We start from the raw sequence: 27307 nt of genomic DNA on the forward strand, positions 1-27307 counted from the left end.
TAGCAATACTAAAGTTTACTTTCCTGTATTCCTGACACATATCAAATTTGACCACATGTTGGGTCATAAAGAAAGCCTCAACAAATAGTACATTTTTGAAATCATTCAGAGCATGTTCTCAAATTACAATAGTATTTTACGTAGAAAATAAGAAGAAAACTAGTAAATCCTCTCTTTCTTACCAGGAAATTCAAAAAAGTATCTAGTCCATGAGGTAACTAAGAAATCAATGCTTATTCTCTGGTATGGAAGATGAATAAAATAATACCTGGTATCACCACTTCCGTACTGGTATTTCTATGTAGTGTAATAATGCAAGGGAAAAAAAGAAGAAATATAATTGTCAGTATTCACAGATGACATGCTTTGTATACTAAGAAAATCCAAAAATCTGGAAAAATATTTAAGAATTATTAAGAGCATTCTGCAAGGTCTCTAGATGCAGGTTAGTAGAAACATAGAAGAATATGCTCAGCTTCATTAGTTATCAGGGAAGTGCCAATTAAAATCTTAAATATAAACCTGACAAAATGGCTAATGTGAAAAAGATGATGGGGAAAAAGGCATAGGTGAACTTGTGCTGCAATGGGAACTCTCATATATTGCTGGTGGGAGTGTAAATTTGCAACAGCACTTTGGAAATCTGTGGATATGCATTTTTATGACTCTGCGATTGTACTCTCAGGTATCTACCCAACAAAGTTTCATATATTTGTTCACCAAAACATACATGCCAGAATATTTATAAATTGCTACTCATAATAGCCCCAAAATATGTAAAAGTCCATCAACAGAAAAATGGCTAAATAAACTATATACTCTTTATGTAATGGAATAGTATAGCAGAATGAGAATTAATTGATCTTATAAATGAAATGATTGAAAGAAACCAAATATACAAGATTACACATTAAATTACTTAACATGTGTTGTATATTTAACACATATGTAATGTTAGATATTTTAATTATATATTAAACCATATATATTTAATATGTGTATATATCTATCAGTATCTAGTAGAAAAAAGGGAAAACGTACTAAGAGTTTGACTGCTTGAGAATAAGTGAGAAGTGAAGAAACTATTGTCAGGGAGTATAGAAAACCTTTCAAAAACATTTAAATACTACAGTGAAGGAGGAGAGAGATCAAGATGGAGGAGTAGGAGGATACTGGGCTCACCTCCCCTCAAAAACACATCAAAACTACAACTGCATGTACAGCAACTCTTGATGAAGTCAACCTGGGGCCTAGTAGAACTGCTCTTCTACAACCAAAGCTATAAAGAAAGATCCACATGGAGTCTGGTAGGAAGGGAGGAGAAGTGATCTGGTTGAGACACACATCCCTAGTGGGGGACAAAGAAAAGGAGGGATATCACAGACTAGGGGATCTTCCCAGGGGAAAACATGGTTCAAGCCACATATTACTGGGATTTGACACTGGCAAGATGAGCCCCCTTAGCTGGTTTGAAAACCGGTGGGGATTACTGGAGGGCTGTAAGAAAGAAACCAAGACTCTACTCTTGAAGAATACACACACAGACTTGCTTAGTCACAGCACAGAGGCAGCAAATTTAAAACTGCCCGGGGCTCTGTGCCCCTCAGCCTACACCAGGCTCCTACTCCAGACCCTCTTGCTTCAGTGCTGCTCCCCACTAGTGCAAGGCAACCATTGCCAACAAGAGTGCACAAACTTGGAGAGAATGGAGGCAGCTCAGACCCCGGCCCTGCCTCTGATCAGGGCAGAGGCAGCCACTCCCAACTCTCTCATCTGTCCTTGCACACACTCTGGAGGGAGCAATGATAGCTCCAGGCAGAAACCACCATCACGGGAGCATATATCTCTTGCCCATTTGGGAGGGGCGGGGCCAGCTCAGTGGTGTGGCATCAACCTCTCCAAAAATGATCCAGTCTCCAGCCAAGGAATACATACAGGGAAAAATGAAACAAGCACAGAAGTGTAGCCTTAAGCCCCTAGGTTCCGGCCACATCTGAAACCAAGTCAGAGACTGCCACCACACCCAGGAGAAACCCAGCTCTCTCAGGGCCTCAGCTCCAGCTCCTTGGGTCTCACTCCCAACCCCATTAGGGCTGTGATGGCCACTGAGCATAGGAGAAGCCACAGTGTGCACCTGGCTCAGGCTCCAGCCCCTCCAACTCTAGCCCTATATCCCAAAAAGATTTTAAGAAAATTGAAAATCATATCAAGCATCTTTTCCAACCAAAGCTCTATGAGACTAGAAATCAACAAGAAAAAAAAAAACTGCTAAAAACACAAACATGGGGAGGCTAAACAATATGCTACTAAACAACCAATGGATCACTGAAGAAATCAAAGAAGAGATCAAAAAATACCTGGAGAGAAATAAAAGCAAAACACAATGATACAAAATCTATGGGATGCAGCAAAAGTAGTTCTAAGAGGAAAGTTTATAGTGATACAAGACCAATTCAGGAAACAAGAAAAGTCTCCAATAAAAAACCTAACCTTACAACTAAAGGAACAAGAAAAAGAAGAAAAAAACAAAACCCAAAGGTGGTAGAAGTAAAGAAATCATGAAGCTCAGAGGAGAAATAAATGAAATAGAGACTATTAAAAAAAATCAATGAAATTAAGAGCTGATTCTTTAAAAAAATAAACAAAATTGGTAAACCTTTAGTTAGACTCATCAAGAAAAATAGAGGTCCCAAATCAGTAAAATGAGAAATAGAAAAGGAGAAGTTATGACCGACACCACAGAAAAACAGAAGATTACATGAGATCACTAAGAACAACTATATGCCAATAAAATGGACAACCTAGAAGAAACAAATTCCTAGACATGTGCAGTCTCACAACACTGAATCAGGAAGAAATAGAAAGCATGAACACAACAATTATCACTAATGAAATGGAATCAGTAAAAAAAAAAGAAAAGAAAATCCCAACAAACAGAAGTCCAGGACCATATGGTTTTACAAGTGAATTCTACCAACTTTTAGAGACTAGTTAACAACTATCTTTCTCAAACCATTCCAAAAACTTGTAGAGGAAAGAATGCTTTCAAACTCATTCTATGAGACAACATTAGCTTGATATCAAAATCAGACAAAGATATCACTAAAAAGAAAATTACAGGCCAGTATCAATGATTAACATAATGCAAAAATCCTCAACAAAATATTAGCAAATCAAATCCAACAATATATTAAAAGGATCATACATCATGATCAAGGGGGATTTATTCTAAGGATGCAAGGATGGTTCAATATCCGCAAAAGGAACCATAAAAAAATCACATGATGCATAAAAAGCTTTTGACAAAATTCTACATCCATTCATGTTAAAAACTCTCCACAAAGTGGGTAGAGAGTGAACATACCTCAACATAATAAAGGGCATTTATGACAAACCCACAGCTAACGCTATACTAAGTGGTGAAAAACTGACAGCATTTCCTCTAAGATCAGGAACAAGACAAGGATGCATACTATCACCACTTTTATTCAACACAGTATTGAAGTCCTGGCCATGGCAATCAGAGAAGAAAAGAAATAAAAGGCATCCAAATTGGAAGGGAAGAAGTAAAAGCGTCACTATTTGCAGGTGACATGATATATAGAAACCCCTAAAGTCTCCACCAAAAAGCTGTTAGAACAAATAAAATGATTTCAGTAAAGTTGTAGGATACAAGATTAATAATACAGAAATCTGTTGATTTTCTATATACAAATAATGAGCTAGCAGAAAGAGAAGTCAAGAAAACAATCCCATTTACAATCACATAAAAAGGTATAAAATACTTAGGAATAAATTTAACCAAAGAGGTGCAAGATCTATATTCTGAAAACTATAAGACATTGATGAAAGAAACTGAAGATGATATAAATAAATGGAAAGATCCCATGTTTATGAATTGGAAAAATGAATATTGTTAAAAATATCCATACTACCCAAAGCAATCTACAGATTTAATACAATCCCTATCAAAATACGCACAACATTTTGCACAGAGCTAGAACAAATAATCCTGAAATTTATTTGGAACTACAAAAGACCTCACAAAGCCAAAGCAATCTTGAGACAAAAGAAGAAAGCTGCAAGTTATCATGCTTCCTGACTTCAGACTATACTACAAAGCTACAGCAGTCAACACAGTGCAGTACTGGCACAAAAACACACATAGATCAATGGAACAGAATAGAGAGGCCAAAAATAAACTCATGAACTTATGGTCAATTAATCTATGACAAAGGAGGCAAAAATATACAACAGGGAAAGAAAGTCTCTTCAAGAAGTGGTGCTGGGAAAACTGGACAGCTACATGTAAAAGAATGAAGTTGCAAAAACAGAAACAGACCCACAGACTTAGAAAACAAACTTATGGTTACCAAAGGGGAAAGGTGGTGGGGAGGGATAAATTAGGAGGTTGGGATTAATATATGCACACTACTATATATAAAATAAATAATCAACAAGGACTTACTGTATAGCACAGGGAACTCTACTGAATACTCTGTAATAACCTATATGGGAAAAGAATCTGAAAAAGAATAGATATACATATATGTATAACTGAATCACTTTGCTGTACACCTGAAACTAACAACATTGTAAATCAACTATATTTCAATATAAAATAAATTTTTTTAAAGTATGTAATTAAAACATTTTCTCACACCATATACAGAAATAAATTCAAAATGGACTAAAGACCTAACATAAGACCTGAAACCGTAAAACTCCTAAAACAAGACATAGGCAGTATACTTTTTGACATAAGCCTTAGACGTATTTTTTTGGATCTGTGTCCTCAGGCAAGATAAACAAAAGCAAAAATAAACAAATGGGACCTAATCAAACTTAAAAACTTCTGCACAGTAAAGGAAGCCAACAATAAAATGAAAACACAACCAACTGAATTAGAGAAGATATCTGCAAGAGATATGTCATATAAGAGGTTAATTTCCAAAACAAATAAACATCTCATACAGCTCAGTATCCAGAAAACAAACAATCCATATTAAAAAATGGGCAGAAGATCTGAATAGACATTTTACAAAGAAGATATACCAATGGCAAACAGGCACATGAAAAGATGCTCAACATTTCTAATCATCAGGGAAATGCAAATCAAGACCACAATGAGATATCACCTCCCATTGGTCAGAATGGCTACCATCAAAAAGACAAGAAATGATAAACGTTGGTGGGTATGTAGAGAAAGAGAACCCTAGTTCAATGTTATTGGGAATGTAAATTGGTTTGTGGAAAACAGTATGGAGGCTCCTCAAAAAATTAAAAATAGAACTACCACATGATCCAGCAGTTCCACTCCTGGATATATATCCAAAGAAAATGAAAACATTAATTTGAAAAGATACATGCAGCCCAATGTTCAGAGCAGCATTATTTACAGTAGCCAAGATATGGAAGCAACTAAACATCTATCAAAAGATAAATGGATAAAGTAGATGTGGGGTGTGTGTGTGTGTGTGTGTGTGTGTGTCAGGGAAACAGAACATTACTCAGCCATAAAAAAGAATGAGATTTTGCCATTTGCAATAACATGGATGGACCTGTACCATATTATGCTTAGTGAAGTAAGTCAGACAGAAAGACAAACACTGTATTTTTTCACTTATAGGTGGAATCTAAAAATACAACAAATGTCAGTATAACAAAACAGAAACAGACTCACAGATATAGAGAATAAACTAGTGATTAACAGTGGGGAGACACAAGATAGGGGTATGGGATTAAGAGATACAAACTGCTATGTATGAATAAATAAGATACAGTATGTAATAATGTACAGCACAGGGAATATAGCCAATATGTTGTAAAAGCTTTAAATGTATTATGATCTATATCACTGTGTTGTACACCTGAAACTAACATTGTAAATCAACTATACTTCAATAAAAATATAAAAAATAAACAAATACTACAGTGAAAAAGCCAATAGAAAGGAATAGAATGAAGATGCATTGGTAGAAAATAATTAGTAATTGTGCAAAATCTCCAAGAAGGCAGAGAGGGAATAGAATCTAGGGTATAATTAGAAGTATCATTTATAGAGAGAAAAAGAGATAACTTTCATTTTAATAAAAATGGACAAGAATTAAGGACAAGTTCAGGCAGTTTCATTTTGCTGCTTCTGTTTTTGTTACTATTTTGTCTGCTTGCTTTCTTGTTTGTTTTATATTTTAAGTGAAGTAATCTGCAGAACAAGTGAGAATGCGAGGTGACAAAGGTTTGATTAGAGTGGAAGTTTGAAATAGTGTTTGGGTAGAATGGGTGCAATAATTGGCTAAAGACACAAAAGCATTGTCTGTCAGCTTCAGCTTGGTGGCCACCAATTTATCTAGAAACCCATCTGGCCAATGAGGGGATTCTCTAAGAGAGAGTAACCTATGGATCAGTGCTGGGAACATGGACATCTGTCTTCTACTGGTTGGTTGTAGCAGACAGAAGCAAGCTAAGAAATGTTTACTACTGCAACTAGAGGGATTAAAATGGTAGAATGATGATGATCAAGACAGGTGGAAAAATAGTACTGAGGAATGTGAGAAGGTCTATGAAATGGAAGTCCTTACATGGATTGGGGAACGATGCTCTTTGGATTTTTAGCTTCACACAACCTAGTTTTTCCTTACCTATGGTCATGCAAGAGATGAGTGTACGATCTAGGACCAGCAACGGTGCTTTCTTACTCTCAGCACAGAGTCCTTGCAACGTCACTAAGATGTCAGGTTGAGTATTATCAGTAGATGTCTGTGAAAAGGGCAGAACTCAGAGCACTGCCTGATGCTGGAGAGAAGAACGGCACAGGCTGAAACACAGAAGGTCAGAGAACCATGCCAAACCCAGCCCCTCCTGCTAGCACTACTTAGTAAAGAATCTGTGTAACTAGTAGCTGGGGTATAATTGTTATAGAAAATTAGTTCTTCAGCTAATCATTTGCCTTTAAGCCAACATGACTATAGGATAGCTAATCACTAACATTACCAATAGTATTTCCAAAATAGGCCATTTCAGATAGAATTAAAAAGCATTCTGAGTAGCCACCTGAATTGGTGTTATGTTTTTTATTATTTCCTTTTAAGATGACATAAAATGTTTTTGGCCTGGAAGATGTGCTTTAGAAAACGATAAGATCTGAAAATTGCTTTTTGACAGGACAATATATTACAACTGAATAAATGTCATATTTCACTTCATGTATGGCCCTTTCAGCAGTGTTAAATTTCTTTAGTTATTCCATACATTGATTTTCCCCCTTTCAACTTAAGTTGTCCTTTTCTGTTATGATCTGATGGAGAGCTGGCAAAGGACAAATTTACAAGATGAATCCTATCAGTGGCCCAGTGGAATAACTCTTCATATTCAAAGAAGGCGCCACCTTCTCAATTTAATTATAAGCTTGACAATTTCAATTTGGATGTATAACTCCATTTTGACTAGCCTTAACAAAGCCCCTTATTTGATTTTCCCATTAAGGCAGGCTGGCTCTTTAACATTTTTGAATGCAACCTAAAAAGGAGAATGTTTTCAATACAGGCCATTCTTCTAAAAATCTGTTCAGAAACAAAAGAATGTGTTAAGCACGTATTTGGATAAAATTAGGTCCTCAAGAAAAGTTCACGGTGGATACTAAAAACATGTTGAATTAGATGATGTATTTTTGCCAACAAATGTGTATTTAAATATTTCCTATGGTGTACAACTACCATTATTAGATCAATCATAAGTTAGAAAGACTATAACAGTGTTTACTTTTAAGAAATATTTAAGCTGTCACTTGTTATCTACCAACACACATATGTAATGCCCTTTAACGTTACTTACCTATGTTAACCTTATTTCCAAATACTTTAACTGAGCATTTTAAAACTAAGTACAGGTTAGCGAGCAACTCCAGGGTCTAGGGACAAAATCCTGGTTTCTACTGCAAAACCAAGGCAAACAAATTTATTTAATTTTGTTTGAGAATCAGAAAAAAAAAGTTTTCTTTGTATTTACAGTATGACACATTTTAAAGATGAAGTAAATGTTATACAATTCCATGTCCTAGAAACTATAATATGATTTGTTTATGGTTTATCTTTGCCTTATTGATATGTTTACTGAGATCTACATTTTAAAAGGTTTTTTTAGAAAATATCTTTAATCTCCAAGTCTTCAAACTGTTTGGGGCTTATGAGGATGACTGAGTATTTCTATTTACTCTTTCAAAAGCATGCTGCTTGGAAAATAATGGAGTATAAACATTATCAAACTATCATCCTAACAAAATACATTGGCAAGTAAGATACCCTCATTTTTCTTAGTACCAATATGCATACAAAAATTCTATAACCTTTCTAAAAACAGTTATCGAATAGTCATTTTTTTAAAAATTTTAGACGTTGTATTAATGTTGGTGCAATTTCTTCAACTGTACAATATCTGAAAATAAATACACATCGGAAGTGACATATTACTGAGAGGCAGTGTTGTGTAATGGGTAAAAGTACCAGGTACTTGAACAATGCTGCCTTGGCTCCAATTCCAACTCTACCATTTAATAGCTGTGTCGCCTTGAGATAGCTACCAAACCTAGTTCCTTTGTTTCCTCATCTTTAAAATGGAGATAATAGTACTTACCTCATAGGATTGCTGTGAGTTAATTTATGTCAGCTGTTTAGAACAGCGCCAGCACATAGGAGGCACACAATACAATTATTATAAGCTGTTATACTTGGAGCCAAACTGCACACATTTGCCTTTCAAGTACTACTTTTGTGCAGGTGCTACATCCACCAGGGGTCTTTAAGTTCAGGTAAACATTGAGACTTACAAGAATATCATAGGCTACCTTGGCACCAGTTTACCTAGAAGGTTATAGGACAGGAAATATATTTCTCCAGGCAACACCAGGCTTCTCTCTCCACAGGAGTCCCAGCAACTGTAGTTGCCATGGCACTTCACACAGGGGGTGGGGAGCTATCTATGCTTTCCCCAGGTGACAGCCCAGGCGCAAGGGTATGGGATCTACATCAGTGGGAGTTAGCAACCTCGTGCAAAACACATTTCTGACAAAGGTCTTGTACCCAGAACGTGGAGAGTTAGAGTGGTATAGTACAAGACATTCTGGTGTTCTGACATAACGTGGATGAGGAACTTACAAAATTAAAAGAAGGAATAATTAGCATGTCTTTCTTGGATACTCCTCTTAACTGTCAATAATTACAGTAAGATCTGAACAAAGATTTGCCAGCAAACATTCCACTCTGATGTGGTTGTTGAGGACTTTTATCACAGCTATTTAACTTCGAGTTTTGTAAAAAGATCCAGCCATTTTATGTACACATGACCAAAATTTTGACATTTTATGAGGGAAAAGAACATACCTTTTACTGTTGTTCTAACCCTTTTCCACAACAAAGGCTTGCAGACACATGTCTAACTAGGACCAAGCCTTTTGTCTGAAAACATGCTTAGAACTGGACAGATTTGTACTGTAGCTTAACTGAAATCACCGATCACCTACCACAAAGCACAAAAGAGACATTACCATAAAATGAACTAAGATCTGTCGAGCGATAATATTGAGAAGGACTCTATTTAGATGGTCTTAATTTGGATTATTTGCAAAATACATCTTGCAGTTCGAGCTAACACTGGGCATCATCTCTATATTCATGTAGATCCTCAAAAAAAAAAAGAGGCAGAACTTATGAACCATGTCCGATTTACTTTTGAACATCGACAATATTGAAGATCTTATTGTGACATTAATAGACCCTTAAGTTCAGTTATTTTGAAACCACATCAGTATTGTAAGAATAAGCACAGGTCACTACCATAAGAAGGATGGCTGTATTCCTATTTACTATGGTAGGAGAACAGACTTCCAGTTTATATAGATCACAGGCCTTTAATTTGGATCAAGATCTTATTTTTTTTTAACCTCATCCACGTTTATGGAAAGAAGGCAACAGGAAGCTGCTTATATGTACTTGCATGCAAATATTTACATATAACCTTAGGAGGTTTCAGGGCCTTAGAAGCCATTTCATTTCTCAGTTGATACCCTGATCAAGAACTCTTCATCCAAATCAGAGAGGATTGTTACCAGATGTTAGGAAAAATAGCTCGTTTTATGGCAAACATTTCAAGTTACATTTACGTAGAAGCCTTTTCAGTTGATGAAAGCGATTTGTAATGGTAAGAGAATTTTTGGACCTGAGTTTTATAGTCTGACTGGCTTACCAGGCCTTTAGAGTAAAATAATATTCTCGCTGGCACAGGTACACTCGTGAAATTCAGAGAACTCTGTTCAAGAAATTGAACACAGAGATCCCAAAGTGGTACATTAGCCTACTCAAATATGCTTTGTTTCCACAAAGGGAATTCTTCTGAATTCTTCCCTTGGAGGATTTTTCATTAAACTAAGCCTGGTAAAAGGACTTACAATACTTTTTGGAGACAAGAAATTGTGCAGTTATTCTCTATGAGTAGGCCTGAGGCACTGCTTAGGCCTCAAACAAAATTCCCTACCATTTGCTTGCCTTGTCTGTGCCCCTTGCTTGTGTGGCCTGTGATTTGGCTAATAGCAAAAAGTCAGGCCTCTTAGGGCATATAGCTCTTGGACCTCAAAGATCCTCATAGAATGTCTTACAAGCTTTCCTCGTGAAATAACAGTATTCTTGCAGCAATTGTCCTAATCTGTCTGCAAAACTAGTTTTCATGCTCTCCTAGAGGGATAATTTGTCCTGTGGTTTTCAGTCTACTGGAGAAGTCCTACTACAGGCATTTAGGATTTTTAAATAAAAAGATTTGTCAGAGGCCAGAATAAGAAACCACAATGGCACAGACAGGGCTTTGCTGATTCAGTGAGGAAAGAAGACAAGTCAATTTCCACATTTTAAGTCATGAATTTAACTTAGACCTCCTTTCAAGACTATAGGTTTATATATAAAACCCACTTGTATGGGTGGGTTCATTTGCTTCAAAAGCAAATGAAATAAATACAATCTATACATGACAAGATTACAGAGTCAAAAGGAGAAGAGAATGTAAGTTTTAGGGTGGGAAGGCCAGAGGCCCTGGTGAAATCTTGAATGACAGCAGGTCCCTAGGACCTTCTTCTCCAGAAGACTTAATGGCAGCACAGAGCCCTGAGAATACACCAAATAGTTTCATGTTTGAAAGAGATGACCAAGGATCCTCAATACTATTCAGGTTGATTCATCACTTAGAAAAACTTTCTTCTTACTACAGTGAGATTGGAAACGACTTTCAGAATCTAACTAATTCTAGGAGGTCTTTAATGAAAACTGCTAATTATTAAACAGCAGATTTTAGCATGCAGTTTGTCCACAGTGTAACGTTAATTACGAAGTGTGTTATTCTATTCAAAGTCTGTCTTTTTTTTTTTTAAGTTGTGTACAGATTCAGAAGTTCTGAGTGTTCTGTGAAATACATGTGAGTGCTTCATGAAATCCTGTTTAATGTTTGTCAAAAAATTTTGTCATTCCTGACACATACAAAGATTTTACATTTCTGGCTTCAATAAGTAAAAAGACTCAAAGATGTGTAGTTTTCAAGTATTACTGCCTTTCAAATTACATATTTTTTGGTGTTACCTTTTTAAGGATTTCAGGGTTAGCATTATAATGGGGCTAATTAAATTTTTCACTGAGGAAGCAGCCAACTAGACCACTGCCCCAGGCACATAACCTGAGCTTACTACTTTCCTTCGCTCATTTATTCTGTGTGAGATGAGATTCCTCGAACTGCAAACTGAGTAGAGTACTCAGGCCAGTCAGCTGCTGATGGATTTCAGTGACTACAGAGGCAGTGTTTGAGCCTCACCCTGACAGCACACATCACAGCCAGGTGACAGTGGAAGCACATCTTCCTGTGTGAGTTGGCTGTGGGTGACAATCTGCCAAACTAAAATAATGGAAGAGGCATCATTTATATAAAAATGAACCAACTGGGCTTAGCGCTAAAGTATTTTGCAAGATTCTAGGACTGTCACCTCGTTTTGCCCTGAGATGGTTTTAGTGAACAACCCAGAAAACATAACAACAATTACAAAATAGAATCATGTGGGAAAAGGTGTCTTTTAGTAATTTCATTGGTATATCTTTATAATTAAGCAATTTTGTCAGCCTTCCCAAGAAACAAAGGAAATAATTAACAACAACTACGTGGCAGTCTACTAGGCTCTTTACACATGTTATTTAACTTCAATAAGTACTCTTTTCCTATTTTATATCTGAGGAAACTAGGAGAAAACAGTTAAATGATTTGTTAATGTTACTAAATGGCAGGCAGATCTGGAATTTCAACCAACTTTGACTGAAAAGATCTGTTTTAATACACTGCCTGATAGGTGTTAGAATTATGTGTTTTTAAAAAAGAGACTCTTGTAGGTGGAATTATTTGGGAAATATTCATGAAAATGAGTGGTATACATGCATGTGTATATGCATATGTGGGTATGATATTTATCGTAGACTGTGAATTCCCTGAGAAGATTTTTCAGTTGTTGTTTTATTAAGTTACTTATATATGATATAGCTTTTACTGTAGACAGTCATTTCTTACAAAAGGGGTGAACATTAACCCTGGAAGTATGGAGATCCATTACAAAGAAAGCAGTGACCATCTGGTTCTTATGGTATGATATAGAAGGTACAGAACTGATTTCACTGAAAACCAAGAAAAAAAATCTAAGCTATCATCTTAGAAAATAGAATATGGAATTACTTATGCATCAGATGACTAGATAAATGATTAAAAATAGATTGATGTGATAATTTACCTAGGTGTATAAAATGAGGAATAACTCATTCGTTTCTGGGATAAAAACAAAGTGGCACATTTCATTTTCTGTAACATTAAATCTCTTTAAATTCCTGATTACATTCTCTGAATAATAGTTTGTTTTTTGGTTTTTTTCTACAGTTGGACAGTGTCACCTCCCTGATCCAAGCAGCCAAAAATTTAATGAATGCTGTAGTGCAAACAGTGAAAATGTCTTACATTGCCTCAACCAAGATCATCCGAATTCAGAGTCCTGCTGGGCCCCGGCACCCAGTTGTTATGTGGAGAATGAAGGCTCCTGCAAAAAAACCCTTGATTAAAAGAGAGAAACCAGAGGAAACTTATGCAGCTGTCAGACGAGGCTCAGCAAAGAAAAAACTCCACCCAGTGCAAGTGATGAGTGAATTTAGAGGAAGACATATCTACTGAAACCACTATTCTACTCTAGTGTTTATATGACAAAGTCCTGGCTAAACACACTGCTTTATTTTTACACTTGATTAGTTCTGTAAGTTCACTAACTTAGAATTTAACCCACAAATAATGTAAAACACTGAAAGCCTAACCAACATGAGCAACGTATCTTGGGGATCATGCCACTGTCATTTCTGCATGGCCAGCACCTAATAAGGAATCAACAGATGCTTGCTGAATGAATGAAATCTTCAGGGTCATTCAGCCTCTCCCATCACGGAGAATATCTTATATTCATTACTAAATGAACACAGGAGACTCAAATGAGTCCTGTTCACCTGTACCAGCTTAAGTATACTCACCCTCTTCATTTTAAATTAAAATAGTGATATGAGCTCTTGGCTTGGTTTTCAACGGAAACAAAAGATTTCATAAAATACTCTCCCATTTAATCTCCATACTTCCTTTATCTGATGTAACCTGACAGACATGTGTGATTCCTTCTACAGGAAAAAAAAAAAATTCAATCTCTAGATATTTGTAACAACTGTTGTCAACTGATTGGGCTAATATCCACCAGAAACTAACCAAGCTTGAGCAATCAAGTTACTTTCTGGATTTTCAAGGTCCACCTTAATTATTTATGAAACAATTTATTAACATTATAAAGTTTACAGTGAGTTTTCATGCCACAAGTGTGCATTTCAGGACTCCACTGTGCTCAGCTGTTCTGCACGTTGAGTTCTGGATTTAAAAAGGCCCACCGGAATACTACATATATGGAGGAAGTGTTATCATCCGTTGGGGAAATGGGCATTTAACTCTATCCCCAAGCGAGTTATGACTGATAACAGAAATGCAAGGAGTTCTGCATGACTCCGTTTGTATCACCTTGCAAGTGTAATTAAAAGGAAAAGGCCAGTTTGAAAAATATTTTTTGTCATTGAGTAAAATATAACTCAAAAAATGTGTGTGGTACCGCTGAACTCTGAAGTAGAGTTAGTGGCAATGAAGCTGGTGTGATTTTAATAACATTTTTTAAAATAGAAGTCTGAGGTCATTTGATAACTGCAATCATTGTGCTGATGCATAATTGAGTTCCTAATGCGCTTTATAATAGTTTCAGAGTCTAGTGCGTTGCTTCTCTCTTTCTACTTCTTTCTGTCTGTCTCTGGAGGAGTTAAGTTTCAGTTTTACCTTTTCTCATGCATAGAGTTCCCATTCACAGGATTTTAAACATGAATTTCCTATTCAACTTTATCAAAATTATACCCACATCGTAACTTCACCTTGTAAAACATTTCCATCAGTGAACTGTTTCAACAGCCATGTCATCTTAGTTTGACTAGGTAAAGTTTAAACATGCAACATCAGCTGATGTTAGGAGGGCCAGTTTGGGTAAAAGAATGTGTGAAACGTAAGAAGGCATAAAGGTTGAGAGCATGATGTGTGTGGTATGTTGAACAAAATGGTATGGGAGTATGTTGAACAAAATGGTATGGGAAAGGGATTTAATCGGTCAATATGTTAATAAATTATGGGGGAAATGTAAACTTTTCATTGTAATATGTTATATTGTTCTTCCAAAATGCTAGGTTACCTGGGCTCAGTATTGATACATACACTTTCTAAGAGTGAAAGCAATATGCTCCTGCCTCTCTTGCAGTGTGCACTGGCCCACGATCAATACTATTCTGGACAGAGTCCACTCCCTAAAAGAAAAGGCAGTGCAGAAAGGAATTAGAGAATCCAGATAATTATATTGTCCAGGACTCGCTAGCTAACTGAGGCAAAACAGGGAATTTCTTTTGTTGACATGCTACCATCATTTTCTGTTCTAAGATAGACATTACAGGAGTTACCTCTATGACACTTCCTTTTGTCAGGTAGAAGTGTGAATTTACAATTTAGTTGAGAAAATAATTTCTTAAAAAATTACCAAACTACTAGTATATCTTAGTTCCTAAAGCCACATGCTCAAGCATCGTAAGAGTCTCATTTACAAAATCTAATGTCTGTTTAATTCTACATCCGCTTTCCACAGGTTAGAGTTTAGAATGCAGCACTCGATGCCAAAAGAACATAACTAATTTGAAATTATACACTTATCAAATAACCTCTGTATCTATCTTAAGAAAATGACTCTTTAAAAATGAGATGCGAACAAGTCCTCCTCTTCAAAGTAGAGGGATTTCCAGCTTAGCTCAAAGCAAACAACTATAATTAAGCAAAACTTAATTAAAAAAAAAATTAGCTTGGAGAATGTCCCGGGAGTAAAGTCTGGTGCAATAATCAGAGGTGCAATAAGAACAAGATGTACAGAGCTGAGAAGGACATCTGTCCACCTGACTCAATTCCTGCAGTGGGCAGCATTTCAGGATTTAATTCAATTCAAACCCGCTAATAGTATAATACTTAGAAGAAAAATAAGCAGCAAATATATTAACAAATCCTCCCATTATAAAACATAGTTAAATGAATCTAATCAGTAAGTATGAAGGTGGTGTATGTATTTATAACTAAGCCCTTCTTCTGGCAGGGGAATGACAGAAATTTCTTAATGAGAGTGATTGCTTGGTGGCCCATCTATGCATCTTTTGAAATTGCATCAAAGAGATTGGTGCTTCTTCTAATGATACTTTTGCTTTATCTTGCTAATCAAAACTCACCTTTCTCTTTTAGTGAAATTGAGTTATGTTAATTTATGAAGGAAAAAAAATCTTTGGGAGGGAGGAGAGGGTTTGTATCACCTTTGAAGGACAGCAGTTCCGTCCTGGTTAGCCACCAGCATCACTGGCAAACATTAGACTGAAATCAGAATGATAAGTTAGAAAATATCTGTGAATCCACTCAAGATTTTTTAGTTAGAAAAACTGGAAGGTTTCCATTAAATAGGAAAGGTGATAAATATAAATCTTTCCCTTTTACTTATCACAAGTGGAAATTAATGGCTTAAAATATTTCCTTCTTTCTAATGGACTAAATGAATGAGTCTGGAAGAAAATTCAAACACTAAACTTCTAAGGAAATTTGTTAATTATTCCCTTTCTGCTTGTCTTATGACATGAACGAAAACTGTGAATGTATTAGAAAATACAATATTCTTAAAATTGCCTTCTGGTCTTTGCAAATCTCTGAATTTATCAGTATTAAGATAACATATACGTTCCCCATAAAATTCCTTCCGTATGAGGGGTAAGTACCTCCACAAGTCTATAGAAAGGCCCGTGTCGTCAGGCTGACATCCTTGCACACTTAACATCTTCAGAGAGGTCAGTTTTCAAGTCACAGTAAAGCAAGATATTTAAAATTGTGAACACACCGTTAAGTGCCCAATCTGGGCCTCAAACCTAATAATTAGTACTCCTCAAATTTAATGAGTGGCTGAAAAGACTAATGTCTGACAACAGAGAAAGTATTTCCAGTGACTTCCTACACCTTCACATTCAGGGTGGTCTTTTCATCTCACCATCCCTGAGCTCCGTATCTTCCTATAACTGCTGACAGTTTGCTACCAGAATGATGCAGCAGGCCTGCTCATCCCAATCAATTACCCCCAAATAATGTCCTTCCCTCTTAGTCCAAAATCTCTCTCGCTCATCTCTCATCCCCTTAGGAGACCATCCCACATATCAATTGATTAATACATTCTGTAGCATTCTAGTTAAAATTATTAATTTTAATTCCCAATGCCATTATCTTTTTTCTTTTTTTTTTCTATTCCAGAAAACATTCTTATCTTTTTCGGTGTCAAATGAACACTTCCATGCTAGGCACTGTGGTTCCCATGGATACATATTTCTGTACAGTGGCAGAATGAGTAGAGTGAGATCGAGACTTTTCCTGGTGATATTTACCTTTCTCTAGTGAAGTCCTTGCAGAGCTGCCAGCCTGTTTCACCTTCATTGTAAGTAATTCTCTAGGTTAGCAAAGCAAGCACCAGAGTATCAAGTTGAGTAAAATCTGTACTTTCTTTTGTCTGCCTGTCTTTTGTTAAGACAGTCTGCTTATTGCATATTTAGGTATCAAACAGCCATTTTTCTTTTTGGAAAGTCAGAAATACTTCTGTTTGACTGCATCAGAAAATTTAGGGGCATCCAGTTAAAAGACTGTAACTTCCATATTATTTTAATAATTCTTTTTAAGTCAACTAGAAAAAGGTCTGCAACCTTAAAAATTTATATTTATTTATCATTTTCATTTATATGTCACATACAGGAAAACAACACTTAATCGGACAAAAACCCTATAGCATTTTTTGTCATAACTCTCTTTCCCTATCATTATAATATCTTTAATATTAGTAAATATTTTGCATGTTACTGCCAAATAAACAAGCCAGGCCTAATGACAGAAGAGTCTACACACAAAGTAGTTTAAAGTTTTCATTTTGGTTCTTCGGGTCTATTAGGATAGAAAAATGTGGACGTTACTAAAACCAGGTGTATGCAACTAAAGAGGTAATCAAGGTTTTAACACTACCCTAGACATCTGGAAGAGAGAAGGATTAAAATTTTTAATGCATTCTTTTGCCATTTTAACTAATTTACATGAACAAGAAACATTTTCTATTAAAGCAAAAGAAAGAATGATTTCCTATATTAATCATTTTACATGTGAATTTTCTTCCCCTACCAAGATAGACAGGACTTATTCCTGAACACTTCAAAAGAAGATTATACTAACAGAGGGAACCACTTCCAAATGGAACCCAACCTTACCAGAATCCCACCTACAGACAATAGATGGTTTGTAGGGCTGGCCTTTATGTAGATCCTGGGATGAGATGTTTCATGGCTGCAGGCTGGCTTCTAGAATCCAACAGTCCCCACTGGTTTAGGAGAACAAAACCCAAGGAATGAACTTGAAAATGAATTTAACAAGTTGGAGGGGGAAAAAAGCAGTAAATACAGAGCAGTTCTAAAAGAAAGTGGGTAAGAAAGTGACAGAGGTAGAGGAGGGAATAAGAAAGGTAGTTGCAGAAGCAGGTAACTTTTATACCAGAGGGAGGAAGAGTTTTGAGTTCTATGAAGATTAGGCAGCCTTCTCCTGAGGAAGATTTTAAGGATAGGATAGGGCACTTATCTTTGGCAGTTTGGGTGAAGTCGTGTCAGGGCAGAGGACAAACTATATAACTTTTGAGGATCATTTAGTGATATTGTTTGCAAGATGAGAAATTGAAATTCAGCCAATGTTTTAGCATGCTGGTGGGTGAAATTCTCCCCAGTATCAGAGTTAATCAGGATATTATATATTTAACAAATATCTTTTGAGCAACTTTGATGTTCCAGGCACTGCTCTAGGTTCTTAGGATATACCAGATAACAAAACAAACAGTGATTCTTGCCCTTATGGGCAGACTCTGTGCTGAATGCTATTACCTTATTTAATTTTTTCAATAACCCTAGGAGATAAACATTATCAGCTCTATTCCTTAGAAAAAGAAACTAAGGAGACGGATCTTGCTTGAAAACTCACTGGCCTTAAAATTTGGTTGCACTCTCGAGTCTGAACTTTTAGCTACCACACCATCCAGATTTCCTGGAAAATGGGATTGGATTTTTTAGTTGAAAATGAGATGCACATTTCAAATGCTGGCTGGCTTCCTATGTAAGAGCAAAAGGATCAAAACTTAAATATATATGGTATATAAATCCATGCCTACATCACTCAAAGCAAATAAAAAGCAGGTACATAAGTAATTAGCTGAATGTTATAACCTCTAATAATTGAATAAAAATATCAGATATATGAGGAGTGAATATTTCATCTACGTGATCTGAAATCAGATGAAAACACCAAATTACTTTCACTTCCACAGAGGTGAAATCTTCCATGGAGATGCCTGTTTAAAATCCATCTTTAGCATTGACTGGTGAAAACAATTTGTTGACACCATTTCTTTCCTTCTTTACTGCTAATGTGTGTTTAAAATTATATATCCCAGGGAGGATGGGCTAAGGATTATTGAAATAAGCTCAAGTTTCTTTGTATTCCACACTGACTGAACCATAGGAAATGTATGTTTCCTTCTTTATAGAGGTAACAATGTATACAGTATGTGTCTGACTGTAAGCAAATTTAGTCCTTTAACTTTACATGGTCCTTCTTCCTAGAGACAACTGAAGTCTAGACTCTCCCTCTTGCCCATGTTGCTGGATAGACCTCCCTTATCTCAGGCCTGGGGTAGTTAAATGACTTTCTAATCTTTCTTAAAGTAGAGCCAGAAATGTTTCCTTAAACTGGGAATGTATTTATTTGGAGTCTTCAATTTTGGGTACCTGGCAGTCATGATGGTGCCAGCTGCCAACTGTCATAAAAGGAAGCTCTGGAGGGAAACTCTTTCTGAAAGAGGCTCAGATTTCTAACAACCATCTCTCAAAATCTCTTCAATGTAGGATATATACAACAGCCACTTAAATGGTATTAGCAGAATACTAATTCTACTTATGTCCTGTGTTTTCATTCCAAATGAGGTATTTTTTAGTTATAAAGTTTTCTTTCCTTTGCATTTTCAAGAAGAATGCTTATTTTTTGTTCTGGGTATTCGGTCTTAAAGATACGTAGCATCTCTAAACATCTTAAAGCCCCCTTTCAATAATTATATCAATAGTTCAAAGCCGGCAGATTACTTTTTCTATTCAGACAACCATGTATTATGTAGTCCCAGGCCAGCCCTCAACATGTCCATCAGTTTCCCATCTTTATGAATTATCTGAACCTCTCTGTGATATTCAGTGATAGTCTAGCTAAGACTGACAAGTCTGGGCTTCTAACATCAAATCTGGATTGGAGTGTTTATTCATAAGGCAAAGGGGCAAGTCTGAGAGGTTAGTTCACACTCTCAGTTACACAGAACTTTTCTTCTTCCTTAAGCTTTAAACACAAAATTAATTTTGAAAATACTGTAGAGATAGTATTCCATTGCTTGCTGAATCTTATACCATTATAACTATTTTTATGTGCTGGTATACAATGATATATAAATATGAGAATTTCAGCAACTGTCTTGCAGGGTTAAGCTGTGCTTCTGACTGATTTTGAAAATTGTCCTTGTGTGGTAAAATTCCTCCAAAGAAAATTTCATTGGCCCTGAATGACAGCATAATAATTTTTCTTTGATATCCATGACTAACAACTCCCTGAAAACAGAAGTAGACATATGTTATGCCCAATTTAGTACCTAATAGTTGGGACTTTAAAAAACAAAACAAAATTTTCTTGAGCAAGTTTTTGGGTGATTAAATATGAATTAAAACTTCCAGTGAAAGATTTCCAGATGCCCCTGCTTTCCATTTTGATTACATTTTAGTTCCATACTGACTTGGCAAAAAAAAAAAAAAAAAATTCACTTACTTTACCTTATGTACTTTTACAGGCAACAACTTTGACATTTTAAACTTAGTGACATTTCCGAAGGTAGCATGCACATTGTAAATCAGGATGAAGGGAGATTTACGCTGACAGCCCGAGATTAAGTAAAAGCAAGCAGTTGATAATAGTCATGTTTATTGCAGCAATATCTTGAGAACTTAAGTTTAGTGGCATTTGAGGTGTTTCAAACTATCAGTACCTTGGCTTCTACACCTCACCCTGCTGTGCAGAAGGCAGAATGGGGCTGAGTGAAGCATCCACTCTAGTAACTGCCACTTCAAAGTAGGTTTATGGTTTGGCCATAGATAAACTTTGGCAAAAGCACTTGTAGAGCTTTCTGGTCATTATTTATCCTTAAAGTCAATTTCACCAATCAATAAAAATGAATTATTTATCCAGGAATAGATAAAGCTCTTTAATACCCTCACGACATTGACACAGAAGGTCAGATATTCCTTGTTTGGGATTCTGCATTCCTTTTGTGCTTAACTGAATCAAATTTTTTTTTTTTCATTGTGTTCTCAATTTTTTCACGCATGTAACACTGGGTTTGTTTTGAAATTATGCAGTATTATTTGAAACAATATTTATTTCAACTCATGTCACTGTAGTTTGTTAATAATTTGCTCAACTGATAATTAAACTATGTATGTTAAAGCAATAAAACTGAAAGAACTGTTTATGCATTTGGCGTTTATCTTTGGTGGTATGTGTCTTGAGTGGGAACAAAAAAGGGAAGGTAATGAATTGCTGAGTAGTCTAACCACTAGTCTAGGTATTACCTTCATTCCTACTCTCTTTCACTTATATGTACTACAATTTGGGAGGGTACTTTCACAAACTACCGTATGAACACAAGTAACATAGACCATATGGGATAGAATTAAATTTTCAGTGTAAATGGCATTTTTTTGTTCAATATGGACATTAAGTTTTTTAAATAATGTCTGTGTAGTTAAAGAACTGTTCTCTAGCTTAAGACTTTATGAAAAGAACCAATAATTTTTCTAAGGCTGAACACATACTACAGGGTGGGCACGGAATACCATTGGCTCTACTGACGTTTCTGCTTCTGATCCTCAAGTTTACAGAGACAGTAACTAGTGTCAAGGACAGGATTTGAAAACTCCTAATTCTCCGTGTTACTCTTCCAAAACCATCACTGCCGCCTTAGATAAATGAAAGTCACTGATGAGGAAAAGCCATGGGCTGTTTCTCACTCATTTGTTTATTCAACAGTCAAAAATATTTCTTGAGGGACTGTTATATGCAAAGGTGCTATGGGTGACAGAAAGAAGCATGAATGTTTTGGAATCAAGACATGGACTCATCAAGTTAATTAAAGTAAACAGCAGAGGAAGGGAAATAAAAATGCAGCTCGTGGCAATCTCACCCAGGGTACAAGAAAGCAATGCAAGTTTCAGGACTCAAGGGGGGCCTTTATAGAGGTTTTAATAGGAGAGTAGAGTTCAGTAGGATGAAGGAAGATAACATTCCAGGAGGATGGACATGACCCAAGTCACAAACAGAGGAATGAGAACGTCACACATGGGGGTCAACTGGCTGAAGCAAAGAGTTCTAGATGACCCCATTGGGATAGGAGCTCAGAAAGACACGAATGGGTTAAGTCACAGAGGATCTCAATGTCAGGCAAAGGTGCTAAAGCTTTAATCTGTAAATGGGGACAATACTCATATCTCCTAGCAAACAAGTTCTCTGATACAAGCAGAGTTGTAAGATGACTAGTTAGACAGTGAAATGCAGGGTTGGTATTCAGAGTAAGGAAAGTGAATAGGAAACATCAGTTGCAATAATCCTGTGTGATATAAACAAGTGCCTGGGTGAAATGATAGCATTAGGAATTAAAAGAGTATTTTCAAAATAAACTATAAAGCATCAAACGTAAACAATCACAGGTTTTAAGTTCTATCTAAAACGTGGATACATTTTGCATTCTACTATTTAATATATCCTTATTTATTTTAATAAAGTATATTTTACTATAAAGGCAATTTAACATTTTCCTGTCAAATAGCGATAGTGAAGTAGGTGGCACCGTGTTTATCATGTGACTTCACGTGGCCTCTGAGATCTGCTGGGATGGCTGTATCTGATTTAAGAAATGCAGAAAGAGCCCAGATGTGTGACTCTTTGTGTGGCAAGATGGCCCCATGGTGAAAAGCATGGCCTCTGGCATTGCCTTACCACATCTGCACCATGGCTCCAACATTTTTAGCACCAGCCTTTCTTGGGCAAGTTGCTAAACCTTTCATTATCCTGAAATTCTCATTTGTAAGAGAGAGATGACGTTTCAGAGTTCGACTGACAAAACAATGATGTGTTTTACAATCAACGTCCCTCATATTCAATGAAATGAGATAGAACCTACCACACAGGATGGCTATGAGTATTGAATGAACGAATATAAGTAAAGTACTTTTGAAGGATGCCTGGCACAAGGTAAACACAATATAAAATTTAACCATTATTATTATGTATACAATTTATAAGCTTCAAGATTAAACACACACAGAACAGACTTCTGAAAGCTTCTTTATAGGAGGGCCAGGGAGAAAGAAAAGCCTGGAGCAGGAGAGCATAGCATGCCAGGGAATGGCAGAGAGTAGCTGACATACTCATCCAGCCAACAGGTACGTCTACCCGTGGGCTGGATATTTTTCTAGGTGCTGGTCAGTAAAAACAATCTTCCTTCATCAAGGATTTAAAGATGAGCAGAGACACTAGGAGTTAATTAAATAACGGGTCCAACAGTGTAAAACTGTATCTTTGACAATGGCCACAGAAGAGACACACAGGTGCCATGAGGCTAAAATGAAGTGCTTTTGGCAGAATTAGGACAATCGGGAAAGGCTGGTCTGAGGAAGTGAGCCTTAAGCTGAAATCAAAGGAATAAGTAGAGTTTCAGCAGGTGAAGCGGGATGGGAAGAGTGTTGAAAACACAGTTAATAGTAGGTGCAAAGCTCCTGTCTGTGGGCCGGGGCCCCCGTGCACAGCGTGTGAAAGCAGGCTAGTGGAGAACGTGCAGGTTGGTTTGAGGGGACAGGAAGTCAGAGACGCAGCCAGGTTCCAGGTGGAAATGGTGGGGGAGACAACGAAGGGCCAAGACAAATCCTGCCCTCAGGATTCCCCAAAGGGCCAGCAAGGCAAGAGCCCGGCTCCGTGGCTGCGCTCCTCAAGGAAGCTCAGCCGTCGCTCAGAGCCCCTGTTCCAGCCCCAGGCCGCTGGCCCTCATGGCAACTTGACATGGGAGGGAGAGAGAGTATGTATGACCCTAGGCTGCATTCTTACAAATGGACAAAGTACATGGGCTTCTATTTCTGCCATCCATTTTACTGAATATGACGGAAATACTTCAAACCAAATAGAAGGCACAACTCCTCAGCTACAAATTGTCTGTGTCAGTCACAGCCTCCGCTCTGGACCCCTTCCTCTGCTCAGGGCTCTGTCCTGTCTAAACCGTCTCCCCATCTCACCCCTGCACAAGGGCTCTTCCTCTCGCAGGTGGGTTAGAAATGGGATTTCCAGTCCCTCTGTGAAACTCACACATGACGGGAGGAATTCGAGGTCGAGTTATTCATCCTTAGGAAGAATTTACAATGGGAGGTCCAAAAGGGAATGGCTCCTTTGTCATTTATTATGAGGTATTTTAGAGGAAAAGAGACGAGAGGGAGGGAGGAAGAGGAAGAGAAGATGCAGGAAATTTGTAATTACATATATATACATAATAAGCTCCATTTATATACATATAATCCTTCTATATATAACGTCCATCATATACGTAAAACATCATTTCTGTATGCATAGATACTAAAATCTCCATTAGTTCATATATAGATACATATATATATATACACACACACACCCATCTGTGTATGTATGATCTCCATTGATTACTAAAGTGAAGATATCAAATAGCTCATAGATACCTGGTTAGTACCTGGTTAGGGCGTCTATCCTGGATGGGCTTTCACTGGAGTAGACAGGAAGACGATCAGATGAGACAGATGCTTTCCCCACAGGGACTCTGAGGAAGGACTGTACAATGGTTAGAAGTGAGAACTCTGAGTGTGACAACCCAAGTTTGAATTATTTCATATCTCTGTACCTATGTTACCTCATCTGTAAATTGGGTACTTATTGCTTAGATTTGTAAAAGAATTAAACAAATAATATATATAAAAGCACTTAAAACAATGCTTTATATAGAGAAAGCTCTACACATCCATTAACGTTTCCCATTATTTTTTTAATTAATTTTTATTGGAGTATGGCTGCTTTACAATGTTGTGTTAGCCTCCACTGCACAGCAAAATGAATCAGCTATACACATACAGATGTCCCCTCCCTTTTGGACTTCCCTCCCATTTAGGTTACCATAGCACTAGGTGAATTCCCTGTGCTATACAGCATGTGCCCATCAGTTGTCCATTTCATACATAATATCAATACTGTATATGTGTCAATCCCAGTCTCCCAGTTCCTCCCTCCCCACCCCTTTCCCCCTTGGTACCCACACATTTGTTCTCTACATCTGTGTCTCTATTTCTGCTTTGCAACTAAGATCATCTATACCATTCTTCTAGATTCCACATATATGCATTATTATGACATTTGCTTTTCTCTTTCTGACTTACTTCACTCTGTATGACAGTCTCTAGGTCCATCCACCTCTCTACAAATGACCCTATTTCATTCCTCTTTACGTCTGAATAATATTCCATTGTATATATATACCACATCTTCTTTACCCGTTCCTCTGTCGATGAACATTTAGGTTGCTTCCATGTCCTGGCTATTGTAAACAGTGCTGCTATGAACACTGGGGTGCATGTGTCTTTTTGAATTATGGTTTTCTCTGGGTATATGCCCAGTAGTGGGATCGCTGGGTCACGTGGTAGTTCTATTTGTAGTTTTTTAAGGAAACTTCATTCTGTTTTCAACAGTGGCGGTATCAATTTACATTCCCACCAACAGTGCAAGAGGATTCCCTTTTCTCCACACCCTCTCCAGCATTTATTGTTTGTAGATTTTTCTTTTTCTTTTTTTTTTTTTTTTTTTTTGCGGTATGCAGGCCTCTCACTGTTGTGGCCTCTCCCATTGCGGAGCACAGGCTCCGGACATGCAGGCTCAGCGGCCATGGCTCACAGGCCTAGCCGCTCCACGGCATGTGGGATCTTCCCGGACTGGGGCATGAACCCGTGTCCCCTGCATCAGCAGGCAGACTCTCAACCACTGTGCTACCAGGGAAGCCCTGTTTGTAGATTTTTTGATGATGGCCATTCTGACCGGTGTGAGGTGATACCTCATTGTAGTTTTGATTTACATTTCTCTAATAGTAATGTTGAGCATCTTTTCATGTGTTTGTTGGCCATCTGTATGTCTTCTCTGGAGAAATGTTAATTTAGGTCTTCTGCTCATTTTTTGATTGGGTAGTTTGTTTTTTTGATATTGAGCTGTATGACCTGCTTATATATTTTGAAGATTAATGCTTTGTCAGTTGCTTCATTTGCAAATGTTTTCTCCCATTCTGAGGGTTGTCTTTTCATCTTGTTTATGATCCCCTTTGCTGTGCAAAAGCTTTTAAGTTTCATTAGGTCCCATTTGTTTATTTTTGTTTTAATTTTCATTACTCTAGGAGGTGGATCAAAAAAGATGTTGCTGTGGTTTATGTCAAAGAGGGTTCTGCCTATGCTTTCCTCTAAGAGTTTTATAGTGTCTGGCCTTACATTTAGGTCTTTAATCCATTTTGACTTTATTTTTGTGTATGGTGTTAGGGAGTGTTCTAATTTCTTTCTTTTACAGGTAGCTGTCCAGTTTTCCAGCACCACTTATTGAAGAGGCTGTCTTTTCTCCATCGTATATTCTTGTCTCCTTTGTCATAACTTTTCCCATTATTGTGGCTCAACCACAGGTACCATTCAGTGTTCACTGAATATTAATTGAACAAATGAGTAAATGGATTAAATTAAATTCCAGCTGCACTGATGTAGCTGCAGGGTCTGTATATAAATGACACTTTTAAATAACGGGTGCCGTTGAGAATGAAATAGCCAATTCTAGAGACATGTTTTTCCCCATCACATCAAGACATAAGGAGAAAACACAATTCATGTACCATTAGATCTTTTAACACGAGATCTCATAATTTTTCTCAGATGTGCCGAGATCTGGCCAAAAGGGTGGGAAGCGGTAGAGCCGTGGAAGCATCTCTATTTACTAGAACACGTTTAAGTTGTAAATCACATTATAGCAAGAAAATAATTTCAGTGGGTTTTACTAGCCAGGAACATGGTGATTGCAGAGGCCTCTGTGAAAGTCCATGCCCCTGAAACACTGATTTCACATTCCATGTTCCCAACCCAAATCCATTTTTCCTGGTCAGAATGAGCCTGTTAGAGACTTAGCAAAAACCACTGACTGTGAAGAAAATAGTAATCTCTCTTCCACCATTCAATAAAATCATCGTTTTATTCCATTGACTGAAAATTATATGTGGCTATATTCTTGATCACCAATATTCAAGTCATATGCTTTCCTCACTAGGTTCTTAAAAGGGTCATTGAAAGACTATATGTGGAAGTGCTTTGGGAAAAGTGTAGTCTTCACTTACTATAAATCTGATGAGAGAGTCGTGCAAATCTGCATAAAAGAGCATCACGGTCTAAATGTCCTTTTTAGCCACACAGCCCTGTTT

The 27307-nt window shown here is 37.0% G+C and overlaps 1 protein-coding gene across 1 annotated transcript in view; it reads left to right on the forward strand.

Annotated features, from left to right (window-relative positions):
- The window catches only part of CTNNA3 (catenin alpha 3), a 1581323-nt gene extending 1567172 nt beyond the window's left edge, over positions 1-14151 (forward strand). Inside the window, exon 18 of the mRNA XM_067710819.1 lies at positions 12946-14151. Within this exon, the coding sequence (XP_067566920.1) occupies positions 12946-13233 (288 nt within the window). The 3' untranslated portion in view covers positions 13234-14151. The remainder of the gene's footprint in view (positions 1-12945) is intronic.
- Positions 14152-27307: the final 13156 nt, after the last annotated feature.

The sequence above is a fragment of the Pseudorca crassidens genome, chromosome 16 (assembly GCF_039906515.1).
Source record: "Pseudorca crassidens isolate mPseCra1 chromosome 16, mPseCra1.hap1, whole genome shotgun sequence".
NCBI classification, from domain to species: Eukaryota; Metazoa; Chordata; class Mammalia; order Artiodactyla; family Delphinidae; genus Pseudorca; species Pseudorca crassidens.